This window comes from Cupressus sempervirens, chromosome 10, assembly GCF_028749045.1.
Source record: "Cupressus sempervirens isolate cs-2001-9-10 chromosome 10, ASM2874904v1, whole genome shotgun sequence".
Taxonomy (NCBI): Eukaryota; Viridiplantae; Streptophyta; class Pinopsida; order Cupressales; family Cupressaceae; genus Cupressus; species Cupressus sempervirens.
In genome coordinates this window covers 333,058,746-333,081,798 of record NC_143127.1, presented here as the reverse complement: position 1 = coordinate 333,081,798, position 23,053 = coordinate 333,058,746, and the positions used below count along the sequence as shown (strand labels likewise).

At 35.6% G+C, this 23,053-nt stretch overlaps 1 protein-coding gene across 1 annotated transcript in view; it reads right to left on the bottom strand.

The window, feature by feature from the left end:
* LOC149533965 (uncharacterized) overlaps nucleotides 1-23,053 on the bottom strand; it is a 217,401-nt gene that overhangs the window by 53,295 nt on the left and 141,053 nt on the right. Inside the window, exons 5-8 of the mRNA XM_089805941.1 lie at nucleotides 18,936-18,965; nucleotides 18,889-18,895; nucleotides 9,391-9,452; nucleotides 9,179-9,291 (exon numbers count right to left, since the gene is read on the bottom strand). Coding sequence (XP_089662067.1) covers nucleotides 9,179-9,291; nucleotides 9,391-9,452; nucleotides 18,889-18,895; nucleotides 18,936-18,965 — 212 coding nt within the window. The remainder of the gene's footprint in view (nucleotides 1-9,178; nucleotides 9,292-9,390; nucleotides 9,453-18,888; nucleotides 18,896-18,935; nucleotides 18,966-23,053) is intronic.

Sequence of the window (23,053 nt, the reverse complement as noted above, 5' to 3'; positions counted from 1 at the left end):
TCTTGAGGAGGCTACAATAAAAGAAGAGGTAACCAAGGATGTTTTAATAGAGGAAGAGGATCAAGAAAAAGACACTCCTACTTTGCTAGCATGAAGGTCTACAACTGTGGTCAAATAGGCCATCTAGCATATAGATGCCATGAAAAGCCCTCTTCTTCAAATCATGAAAAAAGAGCAGCCTATACTCAAGAGGATAACTCTAACTACAAGGAGAATGAAGTAGATCACATAGAGTCAGAAAGAGAAGAGAATCTTATGTTTAGAAGGGTATTGGTCAAGCAACCAGCTCCTAATGAGCCTAAGCATAAGAGAGTTCTATTTAGGATTAGATGCAAGATCTTGTTAGGATTAACCTCTAATAGAAATAATAGTTACATGCAAATATAAATGATATTAGAAAATAATAGATCACACAGAAGAGAACAAAAGACACCAAGATTTAATGTGGTTCACCCAATCCCTAGGTTACACCCACCAACATCAACTCCAATATTATCATTATCTAGTGATTACAATCCACAATCCCTTATAGCTCAATACCACCACAAGAAGCTACAATATCACCGTTACATTATGAAATAAACAAAGTTACTCCATGTGAATCCACACAAGGTAACTTGGCTCGACAAAGGCTTTGCAATGTCTAAGAGATCCTTGAAGATGGATCAATACAAGGTTGTTATCCTCAACTAGCCACCACCTACTAAATTCGATGAGGAAAGAATTTTTCATGGTTTAGCCCATTTTTATAGGAAATTCATTAGGAACTTTAGTGGCATATGTGCACCTTTGCTAGATACCATAAACGACAGGGTCAATTATAAGTTCAAGTGGACTTTAGAAGTACAAAGAAGTCTTTCAAAATGTTAAAGAAGCAAGTAGCTTCCCAACCTATTTTACAATTTCCTAGTTTTGAGAAACTTTTAATCATAGAATGTGATGCACGTGGCATAGCAGTAGGTGGAGTGTTAAGCTAAGCATGTAGGCTAGTAGTCTTCTTTAGTGAAAAAATTAATTAGACACTACCTATTACCCAAGGAATTTGTTGTGTTTATAGAAAATAAAGTTCTTAGCTATATCAACACTCAAGAAAAGTTGGGTAATAGGCACTTGAGGTAGATGGAGTACTTGCAAGCTTTCACCTTCAAAGCATAAGAAAGTGCAGATGAACAAGGTGTAAGATGCACTAAGCAGGATATTGTTAACAATCCAAGACATTCAGTTACATAGCATTGCAATAGAGAGTTTCAATATTCTCTATAAGGAGGATGAAGAATTTACAAAGGCATTTAAGGTATGTTTGGATTTTGAGAACCATTTCCATAGTAAGTTCTTTGAATTTACCTTTAAAAATTGATTGCTATTTAAGGGTAACCAGTTATGTGTATCAAGGGGTTTAATAAAGGAGAACATAATATAAGAAAAGAAAAATGGAAGTCTAAGTGGACACTTTGGTGTGAGAAAAACCCCAGAACTAGTCCAAAGGCTTTATTATTGGCCTAAACTAGTGAGAGATGTGATTAGGTATGTAGAGAAATACATGGTATGTATGAAAGATAAAGGAGGAATGAGTAATACAGGTCTTGATTAACCCCTACCAATCCTAAATAGGCCATGGGAGCGTGTGAGCATGGATTTCATAGTAGGACTACGCAAGGAAAAATAGGGTTATGACAATGTCTATGTAGTTTTTGACAAGTTCAACAAGATGGGGCCCTTCATTCCATGTAAGACTACCAATGATGCAAGCCACATTGCAAATTTGTTCTTCAAAGAGGTTGTGAGGATTCATGGACTTCCATTGAGCATTTTTTTAGATAGGGATGTAAAATTCATGAGTCACTTTCAAAATAATTTATAGAGAAGACTTTGTACTAACCTTTCCTTTGGTTCAACCTAACATCCCCAAATAGATGGTCAGACTGAGGTGGTCAATAGGGTGCTAGGTAATCTCTTTAGGTGCCTAAGTTGTATGGGAAAACATGGAATGTAATCATTCCCCAAGTAGAGTATTCCTACAATGATAGTAGGAATAGAACCATAGGAAAAAGCTCCTTTGAACTTGTGTAGGAAATGCATCAAAGGGGTGTCAGTGAGTTGAGAGATCTTGGAGGAGTGGAGCATATAAGTGGACATTTTTAATACTTTTCTCAAACTATGAAAGAAATCCATGAGAAATTCAAGAAGACTTTGCTAAAACCATGAAAGAAATCTATGAGCAAGGTCTAAGTTTCTCAATAAGGTCAAATTGAGCATCTTTTTGTTTAGTAGGTAAAGTGGTCATGAGTGTTTTTAGGTCCTTCATACGTGTTTTTCTTCCATTTGATGCTCTTGGAAAGGTTTGGAAACCTTTGGGGAGAGTTTGAGGGGTTGGGATGTGTTTATAGGTCCATCCTCAACCTTTTGCCAGGGTTGGAAGCTTGAGAAATCCTAGTGTGTACAAACTGAATAGCAAGTGTTTAGTCATAGTTTTGTGTTTTTGAAGATATTGGTACTTTAATTGATTAGAATAGGAATTGTTATTGTTTGAAGAGTTAGAAGAGATTGATTTGTGATTCTTTATAGTGCTATTTTGTCTTTTTGTGAGGTTTTAGTTGCCTGTACAAATTATTTTGGTTTTTTATTGCCTATTGTTCTAAATCCAATATTGGAGCAAGATGGAGTCATAACTCCCTCTCCCACTCTAGGATTTATATAGCCTCTTGGGAATGGTAATATGACTCCTTTTACATGTTTGAAAATGAAGGCAAGGCCCTACAAATTTGAGGAATGTTTTTTAAGCCGATGCCGTTGGCGAGCTAGAGCTACATGGCTAGGGGTCACAATCTATAGCAGAAGTGTTTGGAGTGGTTGAATGTTTGAGATACTTCAACCAGACCTTGGAATGTGTTGGAAGATGTTGTGGTGAACCTCCAAACTCAATGGGAGGTATTGAGGGAAATTATATGGAAGGAAAAGCAATCCTTTTACCAAATAACCTGTTAAACCCTTAAAACCCATGGTTTTAGGTTTAATTTGTGGTCATACTATACGGAGAGGTTGAGAATCCTAGACCAAAAAATATTTGACTTCTCTAAAAAGAGCATCTATATTAGTGGTTTATTTGACCCCTTGTTATGGAATTTTGCAAGTTATCTTGGATATTCTTCATTAATAGGTCTAATTTCTTGTAGCCTTATTTCAAGTATTTTGGTGAAATCTTGCATGAATTTTGGAAATTGACTAGGGTTTGAATTATGATTGTTGTTGTGAACCTTGGAGAGATTCAAAATTCATTCCTATATGACCATTCATCCATTGGGGTTTCATTTGAGCATTTGGACTTAATTTTACTATTGGTGAGTTGTCATACTTACTAATATGTGTGCACTAGTTGAATAGCTTAAGACCTCATATTTAGGATCATAAGAAGAATAGGCTGACTAGAAACCCTATTAGGTTAGACAAAGGCATAAGATGACCCTAGAGGAAGCAAGGGTTAGAGCAAGACTGGTTGTCACATCATTTAAAGATCAACCTAACTCAACTAGGACAGTTTTCCATAAGATGCTAAACTACCCATGCAACTTGTTATTTTTCACAATGTGATGTGAAGTGTTCCATTGTAGAAGATCTCCTACACCCAAATAAAAATTTCTCAAAGAAAAGAAGCTATCTCAATCCAATTTAATAAATTTAAGTATGTGTTGAGTGGTCATTTGCATGATGCTAACGATAGAAATTCTGAAAAATTTCTTTCTTGAAAAGTTAATCAATGACCAACTCCAAGTTTTTTGTTGAATTTTTTTCAACCTATTGTTAACTCAATCAAAGATAAGTGTTTCTATTCACAATGAGGCCTTTTCTGGTATCTACCAATTCTACACAAATTTTATAAAGAAAATATATTTTTACATATTTTCTATTTTATTATGAATGCAATTTATGATGAATGCAACTATACGAATTCCTATTTTAATGACATGTTTCAAAAGAAAATAATGAAGATAGAGTAATGAGATATTTAAAGAAAATTGCTAAAATAAAAATTCCTAATGAACATAAGGCAAAGTAAGAACACGTCTATGAATTAACTTATCATCAATTGGAACTTTAATTAAAACTGAAATATGTTTCCCGATTCGTCAAATCATCCATCCATAGCAAGTGTGTGCACATGAGAGAAAATGCTATGTAAGAACAATAGTGATCCTTTCTCTAATTTGTCACAATAATAGAATTTCTTAACTTAAGGAAAACAAAAAAATAAAAAGATTTCCAAATTTATAACAACATAATAAAACCATTAGCTTCATTAATATTCATGAACCTAAATTCACAAAAATAACACTCTAACAAGATTTACGACACTCAGAATGAGAGCACCAATAGCATTAATTATTGGATCCAACTATTGGCCTAGAGTACATATTATATTCATATATTTATAAGAAACCCCCTCCTATTTTTACGTTAGGAGTGAGATTTCTTCTAATGTAAACACTATGCTATAAACTAATAAAATAAAGCTAATTATATACAAACTGACTGTCTAAAAGTTGCTAAGTAGGTATCCACCCTTTTTTATATCAATTAATTGGTGCAAGAGCCTTTACATCACTTAAAGTAATAAAAGAATAAGAATATAATAATATAGAAGTGATGAGTTGATCTAGGAGTCACTAGAAGATTTTAAAATGGAAGCTTGGCCTTCTCTAGGTGTTTCTAGGAGTTCAACTATTGTCGAAATGTCTTTCCAGCACATGGAATTCTCAAAAATAGCAACTGATAGTTAACTCTTAGCCCACTACTTAAAATCCAAAATTGTTAGCACACTTCTTAATTTGTTGCATTTTTTTATAAAGCACACCTCTTGAAAAGTGCACCTTTGGATAACAAGACAAAAATTCTCAAAAATTCTACAAGTGTTGAAACTCAATTTCTAGCATCTTGATTTTCTTCCCTCTGGATTGAAATGATTTCTTGATGTGATATTCTAAAATTTTGGATTATAGTAGTGATATTTTGTGTTTTCAAAAAATCCAAGGACTCATACCTATTCTGCATGACTTGGTGGTAATTACTAATCTCTAACCAATTATCCACAAAATTTTCCATCCTAGAACCTAACTTTAGTAATGCTTCTTTTGTTTTGAAGATTTGTCTAATATCATCTGTGGATAAAGCTTCCTCAAATAATGCTCTTAAATATTGTACTACTATTTCTACTAAAGATAGATGAGTTCTTGACTCATCCACAAAAAATTCTAAACTACAGGCATTATAGTACTTATCCAATTCCAAAACTGCCTCTGAGCTTTATTTTTTATTTCATGAATATCCTCATATAACCCTCCCATAACTTTTTTGTCAATTGATACCTTCTCTATCCAATCATCTATTTTATCTAATTTCTCTATTTTATGCATCTCCATCGACATCGATACCTTTTTTCCTTTGATGGTCTTCATTGCTTCGAAATCATTGGCTCATGTATGTACTTCATCCATCAACCCAAAATAATGGTTTATTAATGTAACCAATTTGTTGCCATTATTTTGGATGCTCTGTAGAAGGTTCAAATCATCCTAATTATATGTACCCCTCTCTCTACCTTAAAAACTATGACACCACCTTTTGCAAGCATCCAAAAATGAATCACTTTCCTTTGTGACTTAACCTCACTCTTTATTCTCTAGAGAAGCCCCTAGAGAAACCTCTAGATGGTTAGAGTCAATCGGGCCTAGTATTTCATTTTCCTATCCCATTAGTAGCTCATTCTTCTTTCTAGTACCAAAAATCTCTAACTCACCTTGATCCTAGTGTGTAAACACTTGCTTGAGGCATGTGGTGATTAGAACCTTTATTATATCAACTATGGGCTTTCCCAACACTATCTCCTTCATATAATATTCTTTTGGAGACACTTCCTCAATAACAATGTCTTGAGGGGGAATGGCACCATGTGCCATTAAATATTCGTTCTGATTATTCATAATAAAATCCAATATCTTAGCATCACTTTTGATGCATTTTGGTACCTTGATTTTCTTTATCAACTCCTTCAGACTCTCCTCTTATGTGAACTCCATATATCTCCTTTTTTGAGTTAAAGCCTTCCTTTTTAACCTAGCGAGAGTACTTCCCATGGGGGACATGTACTAAGCATATGACGTAGGTTTTGAAGCTGGTCCTTTCCCTTTATCACCTTGTTTTGGAGTCTTCCCTTGTCATAGGAGGACTATAGATTGAGTTTTTATTTTTACTTATGTCAAGGACCTAGTCTCTACTCTGGAAGGAACTTGTTCTTCCTTGATAACTTGTTCTTATGATACTTCATCTATGTGTAACTGGACATACTCACCTTCCTCCATGGTCTGGCATTTTGGCTCTATTTCTAGAGGAGGTATAACAACTAGTTCTTGTTCTTGCTAAGGAAGGATGGATTGAAGGTCTTGTGATAGTTAGGGAGGTATACCAAGTGGCCCTTATGGTAAGGGAGGCATCTGTTCCAAATATTCTCCTAGTGACTAAAGGGTATCCCATAAACTTTCCCCTACCATTTCTGTGCCTAATAACATGAAGTCAAAGTCTAAAACATTGAATACATCAATCCATTCTCATCCCATCTCCACTATCTATGTTTCTTTTTCCTTATCTAAGCCTTCTATCTAAATTGGTTGTTCTAGGATGGAAGGTGTTGTCTAGTTAAAACTCTTACTCCTTTCTTCTTTTGTAGCTCTTCTTGAATGGGTTCTCCTATTGAGTGGGATATACCTAGTCTTCTCCCCCTCTTCCTCATCTTGAGCCTTAGGTATGGTCTCTAGAACCTAAGGTGTTGAAGTACTCTTCTTCTTTAACTTAGTCCTTTTATCTCCCACCACCATCATCTCAGTTCATGGTCTCTATGGTACTGTTGGGGTGTCCTCTACAGGGGTTGTTCGGGCTTCTTTCTCCTCAGGTTGAGCCCCTTCTTGTTCGGTTGGTTATGTATGAACATGTTCTTATTAGGGTCTTTCTTGCGTAACGCTTTTCCTCCTTTTCCTCTTTACCCTCTCTTTCTGGAAATACTTCACTTTCCACTTGTCTTGATGTACTATCTCAGGCCTTATGGATGACTTTGAAACATATATAAGAACTATAACCTTCATGCCTTTACTCTTCTTTCGTCAGGCGGTGGCTTGTAAATTCAAAGCTTAGGGAATCAGATCCAAGAGAAAAGGTTTTCTAACACACTCCTTAGTTAGTTGTATAACATGTTGAGCCCTATGATGGATATCATAATTCTCCTCTTGATAGATCTCTAGATTCCTAATGGTTCACTCATAGATCTTGTCCCTACTCTATAGTGGCTCCAATAAATCATGAGTTTCCTTGGTCAACACTTTTAGAGGTAACTCCAAATTAAGCACCTTTTGTGCAAGTTGTAGACTCATCCTACGATAGTCCGTAATCTACACATCATAGTCATCTACATAGTTCATCTAGTGATCTTCAATTGCCCACTCTGGTATGAACTTTTTCCCTACAAGATGTACCATACCAATATGGTTATAGTAGGTGCTACTTGATGTATAATCATCTAACAGTTATTGATCCCATTTAGACTTCAAAGTGGCTACATGTCTACACCCTATCATAAGCTAAGGTTAGTTGCCCTACTATCTCCAACAGTAAGAATCTTCCTGATAGATAAGGAGGGAGCATTCTCAGGCACAAAAGAGTACCGGCTACTTGAATATAATAGAATGTGTTAAACTAAATGCAGTAAGCATTTATTTGTGATATGAGTTTCTACTTTTACTAACATTCTCTTAGTATAGTCTCCATTGACAACCTAAATGATAGAAAAGATGAATCCATCATTAATTGATCTGTATTTGAGCCTTTTAAAAGGAAGCCTCTTCTTGAAAATTTGGTGGTAGACTATGCACGACCATGCATTTTCATCTTGCATACTTCCTCTTTTAACCAAACTAGGATAATTTGTTGGCCTTGCAACTAGGAGGTTCATGACATAGGAGTATTCGAAAAATAGAATACTAGTAAAAAAGATGAGTTCAAAGAACATTCAGCTTGTTATTCTATTGAATAATAGTTTCCTATTTATACAATAGCTTGACTCAACAATATTCCTAAAAGATTTCCAATTAGATTGACAACAAACTACTTCATGATTGGCAACACAAACATAAACTTGACACTAACTAAAACTTATGGACACCTAACTCAACACATCTACAAGAAGAGCTTGATTCAAACTAGAACTCTTTGACTCACACCTAAACTAAACTTGTGTTGCCAACAAATCAACAAGGTTTTCCACATGTCCAACAATTATTTATTGACTAGTTGGAACATTAACTCTAACACTCCCACTTAATGTGAAAAATAAAGGAAACACTATGTAGAAGTTATATTTTGAAAATGCGTCATAGATGAGTAAGACTTTCTCATAGTTATGTAGCTATCATCTAGCTTTGAAACACCGTTGGACACACCATCTCCACATGAAATGTCTCATAACAATGCCAAGGTTCCAAACTTTTAGATCTCCCTGAACTATTGGACACACCATCTCCACATGAAATGCCTCATAGCCCTTATAAAGGTATAGCTTCTCCAGTCCTATAGTACCTCAAACTATTCAAGCATCCATCTAGACTCTACCACATCTTTTCCTATTTTTCAAAGCATTGATATCTTCAAAATGAAACAAATTCTTCACTGAACTTGTAATCATCTAGTGGTTCTTCTCTTGGCCTAATCCTCTTAACAACTTTTTCTCTAATAGACATAATTTAATAGGAAGATAGGTAGCCAATAGCGTTGATCATGTATCATCAGGTCATGTTGAACTTCCCACCTCTTCGGCTCAATGGTGACCTAGTGATGAGGTACTTCCCTTGTACTAGTTCTCTTGCTTATGAATCATTCTCCCTATACCAATAGTTTTCCATGTCATAAGTAATTTATAAATATTGATCCACCATTGGTAGATTGAAGACCTTCTAGATATTTAGTGGCCTTATGCCTAACACAATCTCTCTTTTTAAACTTTTGACCACCTTCTCTACTGGTATGTAGTGGTCTGTTAAGAGTCATTATTAGTTTACATCACTAGACATACACTCGATGTGAAGCCACATTTACTTGACCACTCTTGATTAATGGGCTAATTTAGCTTAGAATAATATACAATAATATTGTATCTTTGTTGATCGAATGTTATGCAAACCACCTTCCAACATTTGTTCTAGTGTTTGTAACTCTTCTAGAGTTAACTCTCGAAGGTCCTCTCCCTCCATATGCCTATGTAAAACCAACGAACAAAACTTAGGTTAAAGAAAACTGTTTTCGTAGAATAAAAGCTAAGTTCATGATACTTAATAATGTCTACTTATGCTTTACCTTAACATCTGGTTGATGTTTTCTTTTTTTTGTTTCATCCTTCCAAAATCTTGATTATCAAGCTGAAAGTAATTTCAAAAAATTAGTAAAATATTTAAGGCTCATATACCTTGTAATTTTACTTGAAATATTATGTTAGGATTTCTATTAAATATCAATATAAACATATTAAATTCAAATAAAACCAATCAAAATTATATTGTAGTTTAAATTATTGATATAACACGATAATAAAAAGTTGTCCTATTACATAATGAAGAATACAAGATTTGATTTGATAATATTAAAAAATATTATTTTTTATATAAATTATTATAATAAGTATAATGTATAATTTTATTGTATTTATAATTTTAATGTAATTAATTAATCATCTTTACCCAATTTTAGTCATATTAAGCTATGGTTTTGTGGGGTGTCACTCTTGAATATCAAACAATTATTTTTCAAGGGCTGTTGATCTGTTTTAGCTTCTTATACTAAATTTAGCCACTAAAGCTGTTTTGGGGAAAAAATAATAATTTAAATCATGAGGCTAATTTTCAGTTATGCTAAATATTTTTAAAGAGGTCTTTTCTAGACTTGGCTCCATTAGGGATAATTGGGAAAATAAAATATCACATGGTCAAATCCGTACTTTATGTTGAAAAGTTCATCTTGGAGTTTCAGGGCACTTAGCATGAAATGAGATTGAGATAGAGTTTTTTTGTGTTATAATGTTGAACTAGTCTGCAAAGCCTTCATCGCAGGGATGAAACCAGTTGGTGTTCTATTCCAGAATTTAAAGGCCACATGTACATGGAAGTTGAGAGGCTGGAACCTAAAAATTTGTAGGAAGTTTCAAAGATAAGTTATTGTTATAAGACGCCTAATATGGCGGTCATTCTCTAACTTCCAGTTCTGTGCTGTACTTTTATTGGGTAGTCGGTTTGCTCTTTCTAGTCTGCTCCATCTTGGCTCACGGCGGGGTTTATGAAGTTCCATATATTCTCACTTCATACAATATTTTTGATCATTTTACTAGGAAAGTCATTTTACCATTTTAACTTGGATTTTTTTTTGACAAAAATTTCTTACAAGATTAAATTTGATAGCCATCATGAGATAAAACTAAAAAAATATTTCTTTTCCTCTAAACATGGCCAAATTAGGGCATATTATATATCATAACTTATGGAAACATCGACCTGGATCTAATGGTAAGGTCTATTTTTGTTAGGGAGGTCATTTCTACAAGCTCCCTCTAAAACCCTCATTTAGATGAAACATCCGAAAAAAAATTTTGATCCACAATTTCACATGCCCAAAATCTATCAATATCCCATCAAAACAACAAACAAAAAACCCTCAAATTTGAATAAGCAACTCATATATCTTGCCCTTTCTTTTATCCTCTCATGCATTCCCTCAGATTCAATCTACTATTACAATAATAAAATCATTTTTTTGATAACACTTGAAATGAAAATTGAAACAAAATATATAATCGTTTCCACATAACCCATTATAAATCTAAAAAAAATATGCAATCAAAATCCACATGCAATAAAATAGACAACATACCCACAAAAAATTGTGACACAAGATATACCTTAGGATACCCTCATTGAGGGAAAAACCCAACCTCCAAAAGCATCCATCACCATGCATTATTCAACAAAAAATATCATTGCAATACAACCGTGAAAGAATTCAAAGTCATAGCCACAACCAAGCAATCCACACATCCCATATCATGCTTCTAACCTTCACAAATGCTCCCTTGCCTAACCTTTCAAGCCTTGTCTCGCTTGTCTCATGCCTTTTTACTTTCTATCTTTTCATACAACAACTACCCTTGTGGCTACTTATATAGTAGTAAGTCCCACACAACCATGAAGTGGTATTACATAAATCATGTGCTAAAATAATGTGCTACCTAACCCATTGACCCCACATTTAATATTAAAAATTTAATTCTTTTCTCCCAATATTATATAATTAAATGAATTATTATCACAATGTTACAATACAACTTATCAACTATATCCCATAGGAATCTTTATATGTTGCACATCCATCAAGGTGTAACATTACATAATAAAATAAAATATTACAATATAACAATATTACGCAATGTGTGTAACACCCATTATCTAAACAGTTAGTGTCAACCAAGTTTGGTTGGTCTGCAAAGAAGTCAGCATTAATTGAGCTTGGTTTGTGATGTAGGGAGGATGATGGATAAGGAGAGCCAAAGGTACACCTAGCTACCAAAGCCATATGCAAGAGTAAACATAGTGGAAATACAACACAAATAACAACAACAAAAAAAGGAGATATAAGAGAGAAAACACTTTATTGATTCATCAAGGTACCAAATGCATGCTCGACTGTGAGGCCTCCCAAGTTAGAACCAACATTACAATTGAGTTTTCAATGATGATCTTCGCATTCTAACCCGTAATTCTTACTCTTCCTTCAATGATAATAATAATCCCAAGTCCCCTTAAATACATGCATGATCACAAGTAAACTTATTACAAATTAGCAACTAAATAAACCCTTACATTAAATGCATAACCAAGCTACAGGTCAACTCTTAACAAAATATAAAATTAACATGCAAGGTAGGCTCACACTTGAACCAGATAAAGATAACTCCACCAAAGAAGGACCAAGGACAAATTTATGAATATCCTTATACATTTGTGACCAATGATACTTATCCTTTAGTAGACTTAATGTGTTATCAATTCCAAAATTTCTACTAAATCTACCACTATGTTTTTTCTTAATCAAAGTAACTCTCATTTCATTTCTAGGTATACACAATTGAAATTATTTGAATAACATACCTTCTTGAATAAAATATTCATCATACTTACTCATTTGATTTGATAGATTCGATACTCTACACTCTCTCCATGCTTCAAAAAAATTAGGGTCAACATCATACAACACCTTCATCTCATCAAAATCAAGAACTTAAACCTTCATCTTCGTCAACAAAGAACATCTTCTACTTAATACATCAACTACTTGGTTAGTGACTCAACTATTATGCTTAATCACAAATGTGAAACTCTACATGTACTCAACCCATTTCATTGGTCTATTTCAATTTATCTTGACTTCCCAAGTATTGTAAATCTTTATGATTAGTATACAACACGAACTTGTTAGGAATCAAATACTGGCTTCACTTCATCAAGACTTAAAAAATTGCATAAAACTCTTGGTCATACATAAAATGTTTCCTTCTAACATCATTCAACTTCTCACTAAAGAAAACAATAGGTTTAGCTTCTTGACTCAAGACAACTCCTATTGTGCTACCACTTGCATCACATTAAACTTGAAATACCTTATTGAAATCATGCAGAGACAATACAGGTAACTCAACAACCTTTTGTTTCAAAGTTTGAAAATTGTTATCAGCTCCATGTGTCCATGTGAAAGTTTTTTTTAATCTCCTCTCATTGTCTATTTCATAGCATTACAAATAGAACTAAAATTCTATATAAAATTACTATAAAAACTAGCCAAACTATGAAATGATCTTACCTCACCCACATTCTCATTTGTAGGCCATTCTAAAATTGCTTTAACTTTCTTACGCTCAATTCTCAAACCATGAATTGAAATCACAAATAAAAAATACACAGTCTCCTCTTGTATAAAAGAATTTTTTAAAAAAGTTAATCATAAACTTTTCCTCTTTGAATCTCTGCAATACTTATCTAACATGCTCAAGATGTTCTTCCTTATTCCTATTAAATATCAAAATATCATCCAAATAAACAAGCACAAACTTACCCAAAAATCTTTTGAGAACCACATTCTTCAAACTAATTAAAGTACTAGGTGCATTAGTCAAACCAAAAGATATTACCAACCATTCATAAAAGCCATCTTTTGTCTTGAAAAAAGTGTTTTATTCACCACCTTCTCTGATTCTGATATGACAATAACCACTCTTCATATCAACCTTGGTAAAATACTTTTCTCCACTCAAACAATCCATTGTGTCATCCATCATTGGCATGTGAAACCTATATTTCACTGTGATCTTGTTAATAGCTCTAGAATCAGTACACATTCTCCATTCTCTATTCTTCTTATGTATTAATACAAAAAGTAGAACACATGGACTCAAACTTTCTCTAATCAAACCTTTCAGCAACAACTCATGCAGTTGTCTATTAAATTCTTTATTCACTGTAGGTGTCAATCTATAAGAATATCCTTTGCAACAATATCTTTATATTCATTTAGAAATTTTTCAATTTCTACTAGTACACAACTTCTAGTAGGTTATGTTGCTCAGCCATCACTAGCTACTACTCGGTCACCACTATTTTTAGTCACTCAATTGTTATTGGTACAACTCAGCCTCCTAGAAATTATAGAAAAACATACTTGATTCTTCTTCATTTCTTTTTTAAATCTCTTTCTATTAACCATTCAAATTCTCACAGTAGTACAATTAACCTCATCTGAACTTTGAATCAAAATAAATAGTATTTTCTTTCTCCTATTTACCCGAAGAGTATATTGATTCAATCTTCCATCATGTAGAGCATATCTATCATATTTCCAAGGCCTACCCAACAAAATATGACAACTATCCATAGGCATAATGTCACACAAAACTTCATCAAAATAATGTCTAGTCTTGAACTTCGTAATACATTTCTCACTTACCAATATCTTACACTCATCCTTGATCAATGAAACATCATAGGGCTTAAGATGCTTTAGCCTTTGTAACTAAACTTTTATAACCAACTCCTCAAATGCCACATTTGTAGAACTTCCATTTTCAATGATCACCTTGCACCATTTTCTAACCATCTTGCATCTAGTCTTGAAAAACTTCTCCTAAGGATAGGTTCTTCATCACTTCCCTTATTACATGATGTTCTTCTCACCATCATATTTTCTCTAGCCTCAAGTCCACTTCATGAACCCTCAGTGTCTCCTTGAACTACAACATTTTTGTTACCTTGCCCATTTTGAAAAGATCTACACTTAAAGGATCTATACCCATCTTTACCATATTTGAAACAATTACCAGGAAAATCACATCTAGAATAATAATTACCTCTTCCTTGGTAAGAACTAGTACCTCCTTGTTGAGAATCACCACCTTTCCACTCAATTTTTCCTTTTTCATCATTCTTCCATTTAGATTTTCCCTTATCTTTCGAATAATTTTTAAATCTGCCACCTTCTCTAAAAGATCTACCTTTTCCTCTCTAGAATCTACCACCTCTACCTCTTTAACTTTCTTCATGCTTCTTTTTCAAGATCTCCTTGGCTTTAAAGACATATTGATATGCTTCTTCCACAATTTCCAATTTCACAAAGTAATCAAAAGTATAAGGAGAATGTTGTTTAGTCTAGGAGACACCATGATTTTCAAGTTGGTGATGAGGTGATGGTTCATCTAAAGAAAGGAAGATTCCCAGTTAGAACATACAGTGAGCTGAAGATGAAGAAATTTGGACCTTGTAAGATCTTGAAGAAGTTTGACAATGGTATTTCTTATGAAGTTGAGTTACCTGATGACATGGATATATCTCCTATGTTCAATATTGCTGATTTGTATAAGTATCATGAGTTAGAGAGTTGGCAAGCGTACAAGAGGAAAAGATTACTATGAATATTTTGTGAAGTGGAAGAATAGACCTATTAAAGATGCTTCATGGATTTCTCAATTTGAGTTGGATTAAACTCAAGTTGAGACATCTCAATGATTCAAGAGAATCATTTCTTTCAACCCTAGTTGTCTGATGTAGGAGCATCCTGGGTTGCCTTGTTATCCTGCTCATTTTTGTTCATTCTGCAAGTTGGTGCCTAGAAAATCCTTCATGTGCCTAGCAGATGCCTAGCAATTCAGTTCCTTCATGTGCCTAGCAGTTAAGTTACTTCATGTGCCTATCAGTTCCTTCATATGCCTAGCAGTTAAGTTCCTTCATGTTCCTAGCAGTTCCTTCATGTGCTGAGTTACTGTAGCAATTCCTTCATGTGCTGAGTTACTATAGCAATTACAAGCAAGAATTTGGATTGTTATGTAAAAAAAATTGTTGACATCTAAGGGACTTGTATTTTTTTTTATGGTGACTTATTCACCCCTCCCCTCTCAGTTACTCCTCTTACATTTCCATCAATAGAAATTTTTAAAAAAGTCAATTCTAATTACCAGTAGACTTTTTCTCTGTTACACTCAAACATGTGGTCTCCAAACCATATTTTCTCTCAACCATACCTTAAAGTCACCATGAAGTACCTCATACTAACTGCACAATTCATAATTTTCCATCTACATTTTTTGTCATTCTAACTCTATTCCAGTTATCAAGGATGTGTAATTTAATAGGATGAATAATTATATAATTGTTGGCTCCAATGATGCTTCAAGTGCATCAAGTGACTTCTCTTCTAATAATATATATGAACTGGACGGATCTTTGGCTTTGACAAATACTTCTTTGAATTCTTTTGCATGGTCACTCAACTCATCATTTTGAGTGTTATTGTTACTATCATTAGTTTTGAATTTTATGTTGGCATTCCTTCTGAAATTTGGATTCTTATTGATGTTCCTCATATCCACTTTGCATAATCTTGCTAGATGACTGAAGTTATTAACTAACTCACATACTAGTACATTTTTCTCATAATTAGTTTCAAGCTGGTTAACAGGTGCTCTATCATTTCTTCCAATGTGTCCAATTTTGTTATATCTATAACACATAATATTACTCTTTCCTTCATTAGTTCCTTCATTGTATCTCCTTTCTCCTATAGGGTTAGTACCTCTAAACATTCTACTATTATAGTATTACTATCAAATTTAGGTTTCCTACAATCAATTTCTCTATGATCAAAACCATGAAAATTATAACAATAGAAATTAGAAATAGGTTTGAATGAATTACATGTACAATCTCTTTTCATATGACCAATTTCATTACATGCAAAGCATATAACCTTAAAAGCATACCTTACTTCCTTGGGTGATTTAGTTTGTTCAAGTTTCTTAGGTTCATTAGTTTTCTCAAGTAGATTTTCTTGCTCAACTTCTTTTGATTCATCTTCAAATTCACTTTGATGGGGACACAACCCAAGAACAGAATGGAACCAATAGAAAGGGAAAATTATATTAACTGAGAAAATAAGCTAGTACAAACAGTGCAGAGAAAATAAACTTCAAAACATGCCCTAAGGCTTACAATAGCATAAATCTGGAGAATATTTCTCCTTTTAGCACCCCCTCTCAAACTCCACTCCGAACTGCCTTTTACAATGCCATAAATCTCCTTAAATAGACCCCGGAGGGTTAAGGACTAGGAGTACATTCTAGAAAGTGCTAGTAGGCATCCACCAACAAAATAGAAGGTTCCAAAAGCTGCGTTAGATGTCGGTGCAAATCTAGAAGAATCCAAAAACGGTAGCCAAACTTTCGGGAGGCATAACTTTTGAACCGTAGCTCTGATTAATGAACTGTTTACATTTTCAGAAAGCTCTCGAAGCGCTCTATAGCCCTATGGAGGAGCTTAGCTCGTCCCCCATTTTTTGACCCTTTTCGAGGTCATTTAATGCCCCAAACCTGACTTTGAAGCATTCTTAGGAGGTCTCCAAAACTCGAAAAACTGCAATAACTTTCAAACTATGGGGCCTATTGACCTGATTCTTTTTCTCGAATGCTCTCAATCATGATTACATTCATCTGGCCAATTTACACCTTCTAGTTTACTGAAATGATGGCCCAAATACATGCTCCTATTTTTTCGGGATTTTCAAACGCATTAATAGTTGAACTATGAGAGTTGGAACCTTTATTTGAGCCAAATGGGTATCCAAAAATGTAAAGACATGAAATAGAAACTATGTCTAAGTACATTTTTTTTTGGGTGACACAGGATTGCCCTTATACCTCTGGATGCTCTTGCATCAGACACCCAGGGTAGATTGAAAAGTGACCCTATCACTTTATGGATGGTAGAGGAAATCCCAAATGGGAAACCTCAGCTGCTAAAATCCAAGTTGAGTCCTCGATCGGCCGTCCTTTCCATTTGACCAAATACTCTTCATACTGCCTGTTTCTGGTACTCCTACCCACATGATGATCTAGAATGTCTTCTATCTCCTCCTTCTTAGAAGCAGGAATTGGACATGGCTCTAAAATCAACTCCTCATCTACACCATCATCATGATACTCTGTTAAATCTGCAATGTTGAAAATGGGAGAAATCTGAATACCATCTGGCAGCTCCACCTCATATGCATTTCCTGAGTCATGTTTGTTCAAAACTTTGCAGAGGCCAAATTTCTTCATTTTCAGCTTGTTGTAAGTACCAACTGGAAATCTTTCTTCTCGTAAGTGCACCATGACTAGATCCCCTACTTGAAATTCCTTATGTCTTCTCCTTTGATCAGCCCTAGCTTTATACTCTTGATTCATCTTGATAATGTGTGCTTGAACCTCCTCATGTAGACGCTTGATGTGTTCAGCAAATTCCTCAGCTTCAACACTTGTCCTCTCCCCTTGTTCTATCTTCCTCAATTCTAGTGCAGTCCTTGGGCTATTCCCATATACAATTTGAAATGGTGATTTTCCAGTACTCCTATTTACAGAGTTATTATAAGAAAACTCTGCCTATGGTAGAATCAAATCCCATCCCTTGTGCTTATCTCCAACTAAGCATCTCAGCAAATTGCCCAAACTTCTATTTACCACTTATGTTTGACCATCAGTCTGTGGGTGGTGCATGGAACTGAATTTCAAGTCTATTCTCAACTTCTTCCACAATGTCCTCCAGAAATACCCCACAAATTTAGTACCTCTATCAAAAACTATACTCCTTGGAAGACCATGTAGTCTTACCACCTCTTTGAAAAACAAGCCTGCAATATGGACAACATCATGAGTTTTGTGGCATGGAATGAAATGTGCCATTTTGGGGAACCTATCAACCACCACGAATACTGAGTCATTACCCCTTTGTGTCCTTGGCAATCCAAGAACAAAATTCTTACTTATGTCCTCCCATGGCCTTGATGGAACATGCAATGGCTGATATAGGCCAGTATTTTGACTAAACCCCTTGGCAACTTGACAAACTTGGCAACTCTGTACAAACTTCTTCACATCCAGTGTAATTTGAGGCCAAAAATAATGTTCTCTAAGAATGGCAATGGTCTTATCCTGACCAAAATGTCTTTCCATCCCTCCACTGTGTTTCTCCTTAATCAGATTTTCCCTCATGGAACTCCTTGGAATGCACAATTGACTACCTTTGAACAACATGTCATCCTGAATCAAATAGTCTAACCACTTGGTTCTATCTACAGCATCAGGTTCTTTACAAGCTTTCCATGCTTCAGCAAAATCAGGATCCTCGGGGTACAAATTCTTGAGTTCATCAAACCCAACTACTTCAACCTACATTGTTATAAGCAACAACTGTCTCCTACTTAATGCATCTGCAACCCTGTTAGATTTTCCACTTCTATGCTTCAACAAAAATGTATAACTCTGCAAGAATTCTACCCACTTCATATGCCTCTGATTCAATTTACCTTGGCTATTTAGGTACTGTAATGCCTGATGATCAGTATACAAAACAAATTCCTTTGGCAATAAATAATGCCTCCATTTATTTAAGGCCTGAACTATTGCATAGAACTCTTGATCATAAACAGAATACTTCTTCTTTGCATCATTCAATTTTTCACTAAAATATGCAATAGGCTTACCTTCTTGGCTTAATACAGCCCCAATAGCACTACCACTAGCATCACAATCCACCTAGAATACTTTTCTAAAATCTGGAAGTGCCAACATAGGTTGTTCAGTCACCTTCTTCTTCAACAATTCAAAACTTCTCGCAGCTGCTACAGTCCATTTGAACTCTTTTCTATCCCCTCTTATTGTATCAATTAGGGGTCCACATATGCCACTGAAATTCTTAATAAACTTCCTATAAAAACTAACCAGACCATGAAATGATCTTACCTCAATAACAGACCTTGGAGTAGGCCATTCCAAGATGGCTTTTACCTTCTCTGGATCCATTTTGAGACCTTTAGGTGATATAACAAATCCCAAATAGACTAACTCCCTTTTTGCAAAGACACACTTCTTTAGATTAATTAACAGTTTCTCTTCCCTTAGCCTTTCAAGGACACTACGAATATGCAGTAAATGTTCTTCCAAAGTCTTGCTGAAAATTAAAATATCATCCAAATAGACAATAACAAATTTTCCCAAGAACTTCTTAAGTACCTCATTCATAAGCCGCATGAAGGTGCTTGGGGCGTTCGTCAATCCAAAGGGCATGACTAACCACTCATAAAGACCCTCCTTGGTCTTGAAGGCTGTTTTCCACTCATCTCCTTCACGAATCCGTATCTGATGATAGCCACTCTTCAGATCTATCTTTGTGAAGTACTGAGCTCCACTCAAGCAGTCCATAAGATCATCCATCCTTGGCAAAGGAAACCAGTACTTGATGGTTATCCTATTTATAGCTTAGGAATCTGTACACATCCTCCACTCTCCATCCTTCTTTGGTGTGAGTATTGCAGGTACTGCACATGGACTCAGGCTCTCTCGAATCAAGCCATTCCTCAACAGCTCCTGAACCTGTCTATTTAGCTCCTCTGTTTCAGTAGGAGTCATCCTGTGAGCAGCCTTGTTAGGAAAACTAGCTCCTGGAATCAAATCTATCTGATGACTGATTTGCCTTACTGGTGGCAATCCATCTAGAACATTATCAAAGATAATATCTCCAAATTCCCCTAGTAAATCTGAAACTTCAAATGGTATTTCACTACTACCTTCTTTATCTTTCCTAGGAATCAAAGCATAGCACATACGCTGATGTTTCATGCCATCTAAAAACTTCCTTCCATCAACAAGACAAATCCTAGCACTGCTACATACCTTTTCAGCTTCCTTTTTCATGGGCTTCAATTTGTGGCAAACTCCATCCTTTGTCAGAGAGTATTTGTTTGCATGTCCATCATGTATTGCATGTCTATCAAACTGCCATGGTCTACCCAACAATAGATGGCAACCATCCATCGAAATAACATCACAGAGAACTTCATCATGGTAACTCCCAATTTTGAATTTTACTAAACATTGTTCACTTACCAGGACCTTATGATCATCTTTTACCCAAGAAATCTGATAGGGCTGGGGATGTTTCTCCCTCTTGAGCTTCAGCTTAGAGACAATCTCTTCTGATACCAGGTTATCAGTGCTACCACCATTAATGATCACATCACAACATTTATCCTCATACTTACATCTGGTACGAAACAAACTCCTTCGTTGTCCTAGTTCATTCTCACCACTTAGTAGGACTCTTTCATTTACCAAGGTCTCTCCTCTTTCTGCATCCTCTGAATGTGATCATTGTGCATCCTCATCCACATGAGCAACCCTAGCTTGGCCCTCAGCTCTCCTATCTGCCCTTCCTTGTCGTTGAGGGCATTCAAAGGCATGATGACCTTCTTCATTGCAATGGAAATAGGTTCCATGGAAGCCTCCTCTTCCTTGTCCACATTCTCTACCTCTTCCTTTTTGATTTTCAAAGTCTTGATCATGGGAGCAATTGAAACCCTCATTCCTCTGGTTTCTGCTAGTACCCACATCTTCATTTTTCTTTTGGGTTTCATTGCGCCCTCCAGATGATCTACCGCTTCCCCTTCCTCCTTGACCGCGCCCTCTTTGTCTTCCTTCAAACCTTTTACTCAGCTTCTCTTCAACTCGTAGGGCAAACTAGTATGCTTCTTCAACGCTGGTCATTCTTACCAGACTTAATTCCTCCTGGATGCTAGGTCGCAACCCACTGATATAACGAGCAACCTTCACCTTAATTTCTTCTGCATGCCCCGCTCTAATCAAGAGTCGATAAAACTCCTCTGTATATTCTTGGACTGATCTTCCTGCTTGCTTTAACCCATGCATCTTCTTAAACAGATCAAGCTCGTAGTCCATAGGAATGAATTGCTTCTTCAATTAGTCCACCATGCGATCCCATCTTGTGATCTTCTCCTTTCCTCTTCTAAGTCTTTCTAGTTGAACCTCTTGCCACCAAATTTTGGCATGGCCTTTCAGTTTGTCCTTTGCAAACTTAACCCTATCTAGGTCCCTTATATCCTCATACTCAAAGTATTCTTCCAGTTCATTGATCCAATCGATCAACTCATCCGATTTCAGATTTCTTGAAAATATACCCACTTCAATTATAGGTCTTTTCCCAAACTTAGTAATGGCCCTAAAAAGCCTTTCCTCTACAGGATTCAGAACTTCCCCATCTTCTTCCTCTTCTGGTCCCATTACTTCCTCTTCATTGTCATCCTCACTGTTGTCAATTGCGGCAACATTTTCTCCTCTACGAAGCTCTTCTTGCAATGCTTGTACCTGCCTCTGGAGGGCTCTAATCTCCTCAGGATCAACAGCTCTAGCCCTTTCGCCACACTCTCTTTGTGGAGGCATCTTCTAACTCGATCCCACAAGCACATAGTCCTGGTGCAAACTGCCTCACAATCGGCGCTCTGTCTACACACTCAGGAAAACCCGCTCTGATACCACTTGATGGGAACCCAACCCAAGAACAGAATGGAACCAACAGAAAGGGAAAATTATATTAACTGAGAAAATAAGCTAGTATAAACAGTGCAGAGAAAATAAACTTCAAAACATGCCCTAAGTCTTACAATAGCATAAATCTGGAGAATATTTCTCCTTTTAGCACCCCCTCTCAAACTCCACTCCGAACTGCCTTTTACAATGCCATAAATCTCCTTAAATAGACCCCAGAGGCTTAAGGACTAGGAGTACATTCTAGAAAGTGCTAGTAGGCATCCACCGACAAAATAGAAGGTTCCAGAAGCTACGTTAGAAGTCGGTGCAAATCTAGAAGAATCCAGAAACGGTAGCCAAACTTTCGGGAGGCATAACTTTTGAACCATAGCTCTGATTGACGAACCGTTTACATTTTCGGAAAGATCTCAAAGCTCTCTATAGCCCTATGGAGGAGCTTAGCTCGTCCCCCATTTTTTGACCCTTTTCGAGGTCATTTAATGCCCCAAACCTGACTTTGAAGCATTCTTAGGAGGTCTCCAAAACTCGAAAAATTGCAATAACTTTCAAACCATGGGGCCTATTGACCTGATTCATTTTTTGGAATGCTCTAAATCATGATTACTTTCATCTGGCCAATTCACACCTTCTAGTTTACCGAAATGATGGCCCAAATACATGCTCCTATTTTTTTAGGATTTTCAAACACACTGATAGTTGAACTATGAGAGTTGGAACCTTTATTTGAGCCAAATGGGTATCCAAAAATGTAAAGACATGAAACAGAAACTAAGTCCAAGTACATTTTTTTTGGGTGACACAGGATTGCCCTTATACCTCTGGATGCTCCTCCATCGCACTTTATCAATCTTATTCTAGTAATCTTTCTTACATTCAAGATGTCCAACAAGTAGATCTAGTTTATTTCTCACTTCAAATTTCTTGGCTGAATTTTCTCCAATAAAATATCCAAAACCAGTATTAACATAAATTTTCTCACTACTAGCACATAAATTTTCTAATTATTTCTTAATCTAGGTTTTCTCCTTTCACAAGTTTTTCTATCATCTTTCTTGA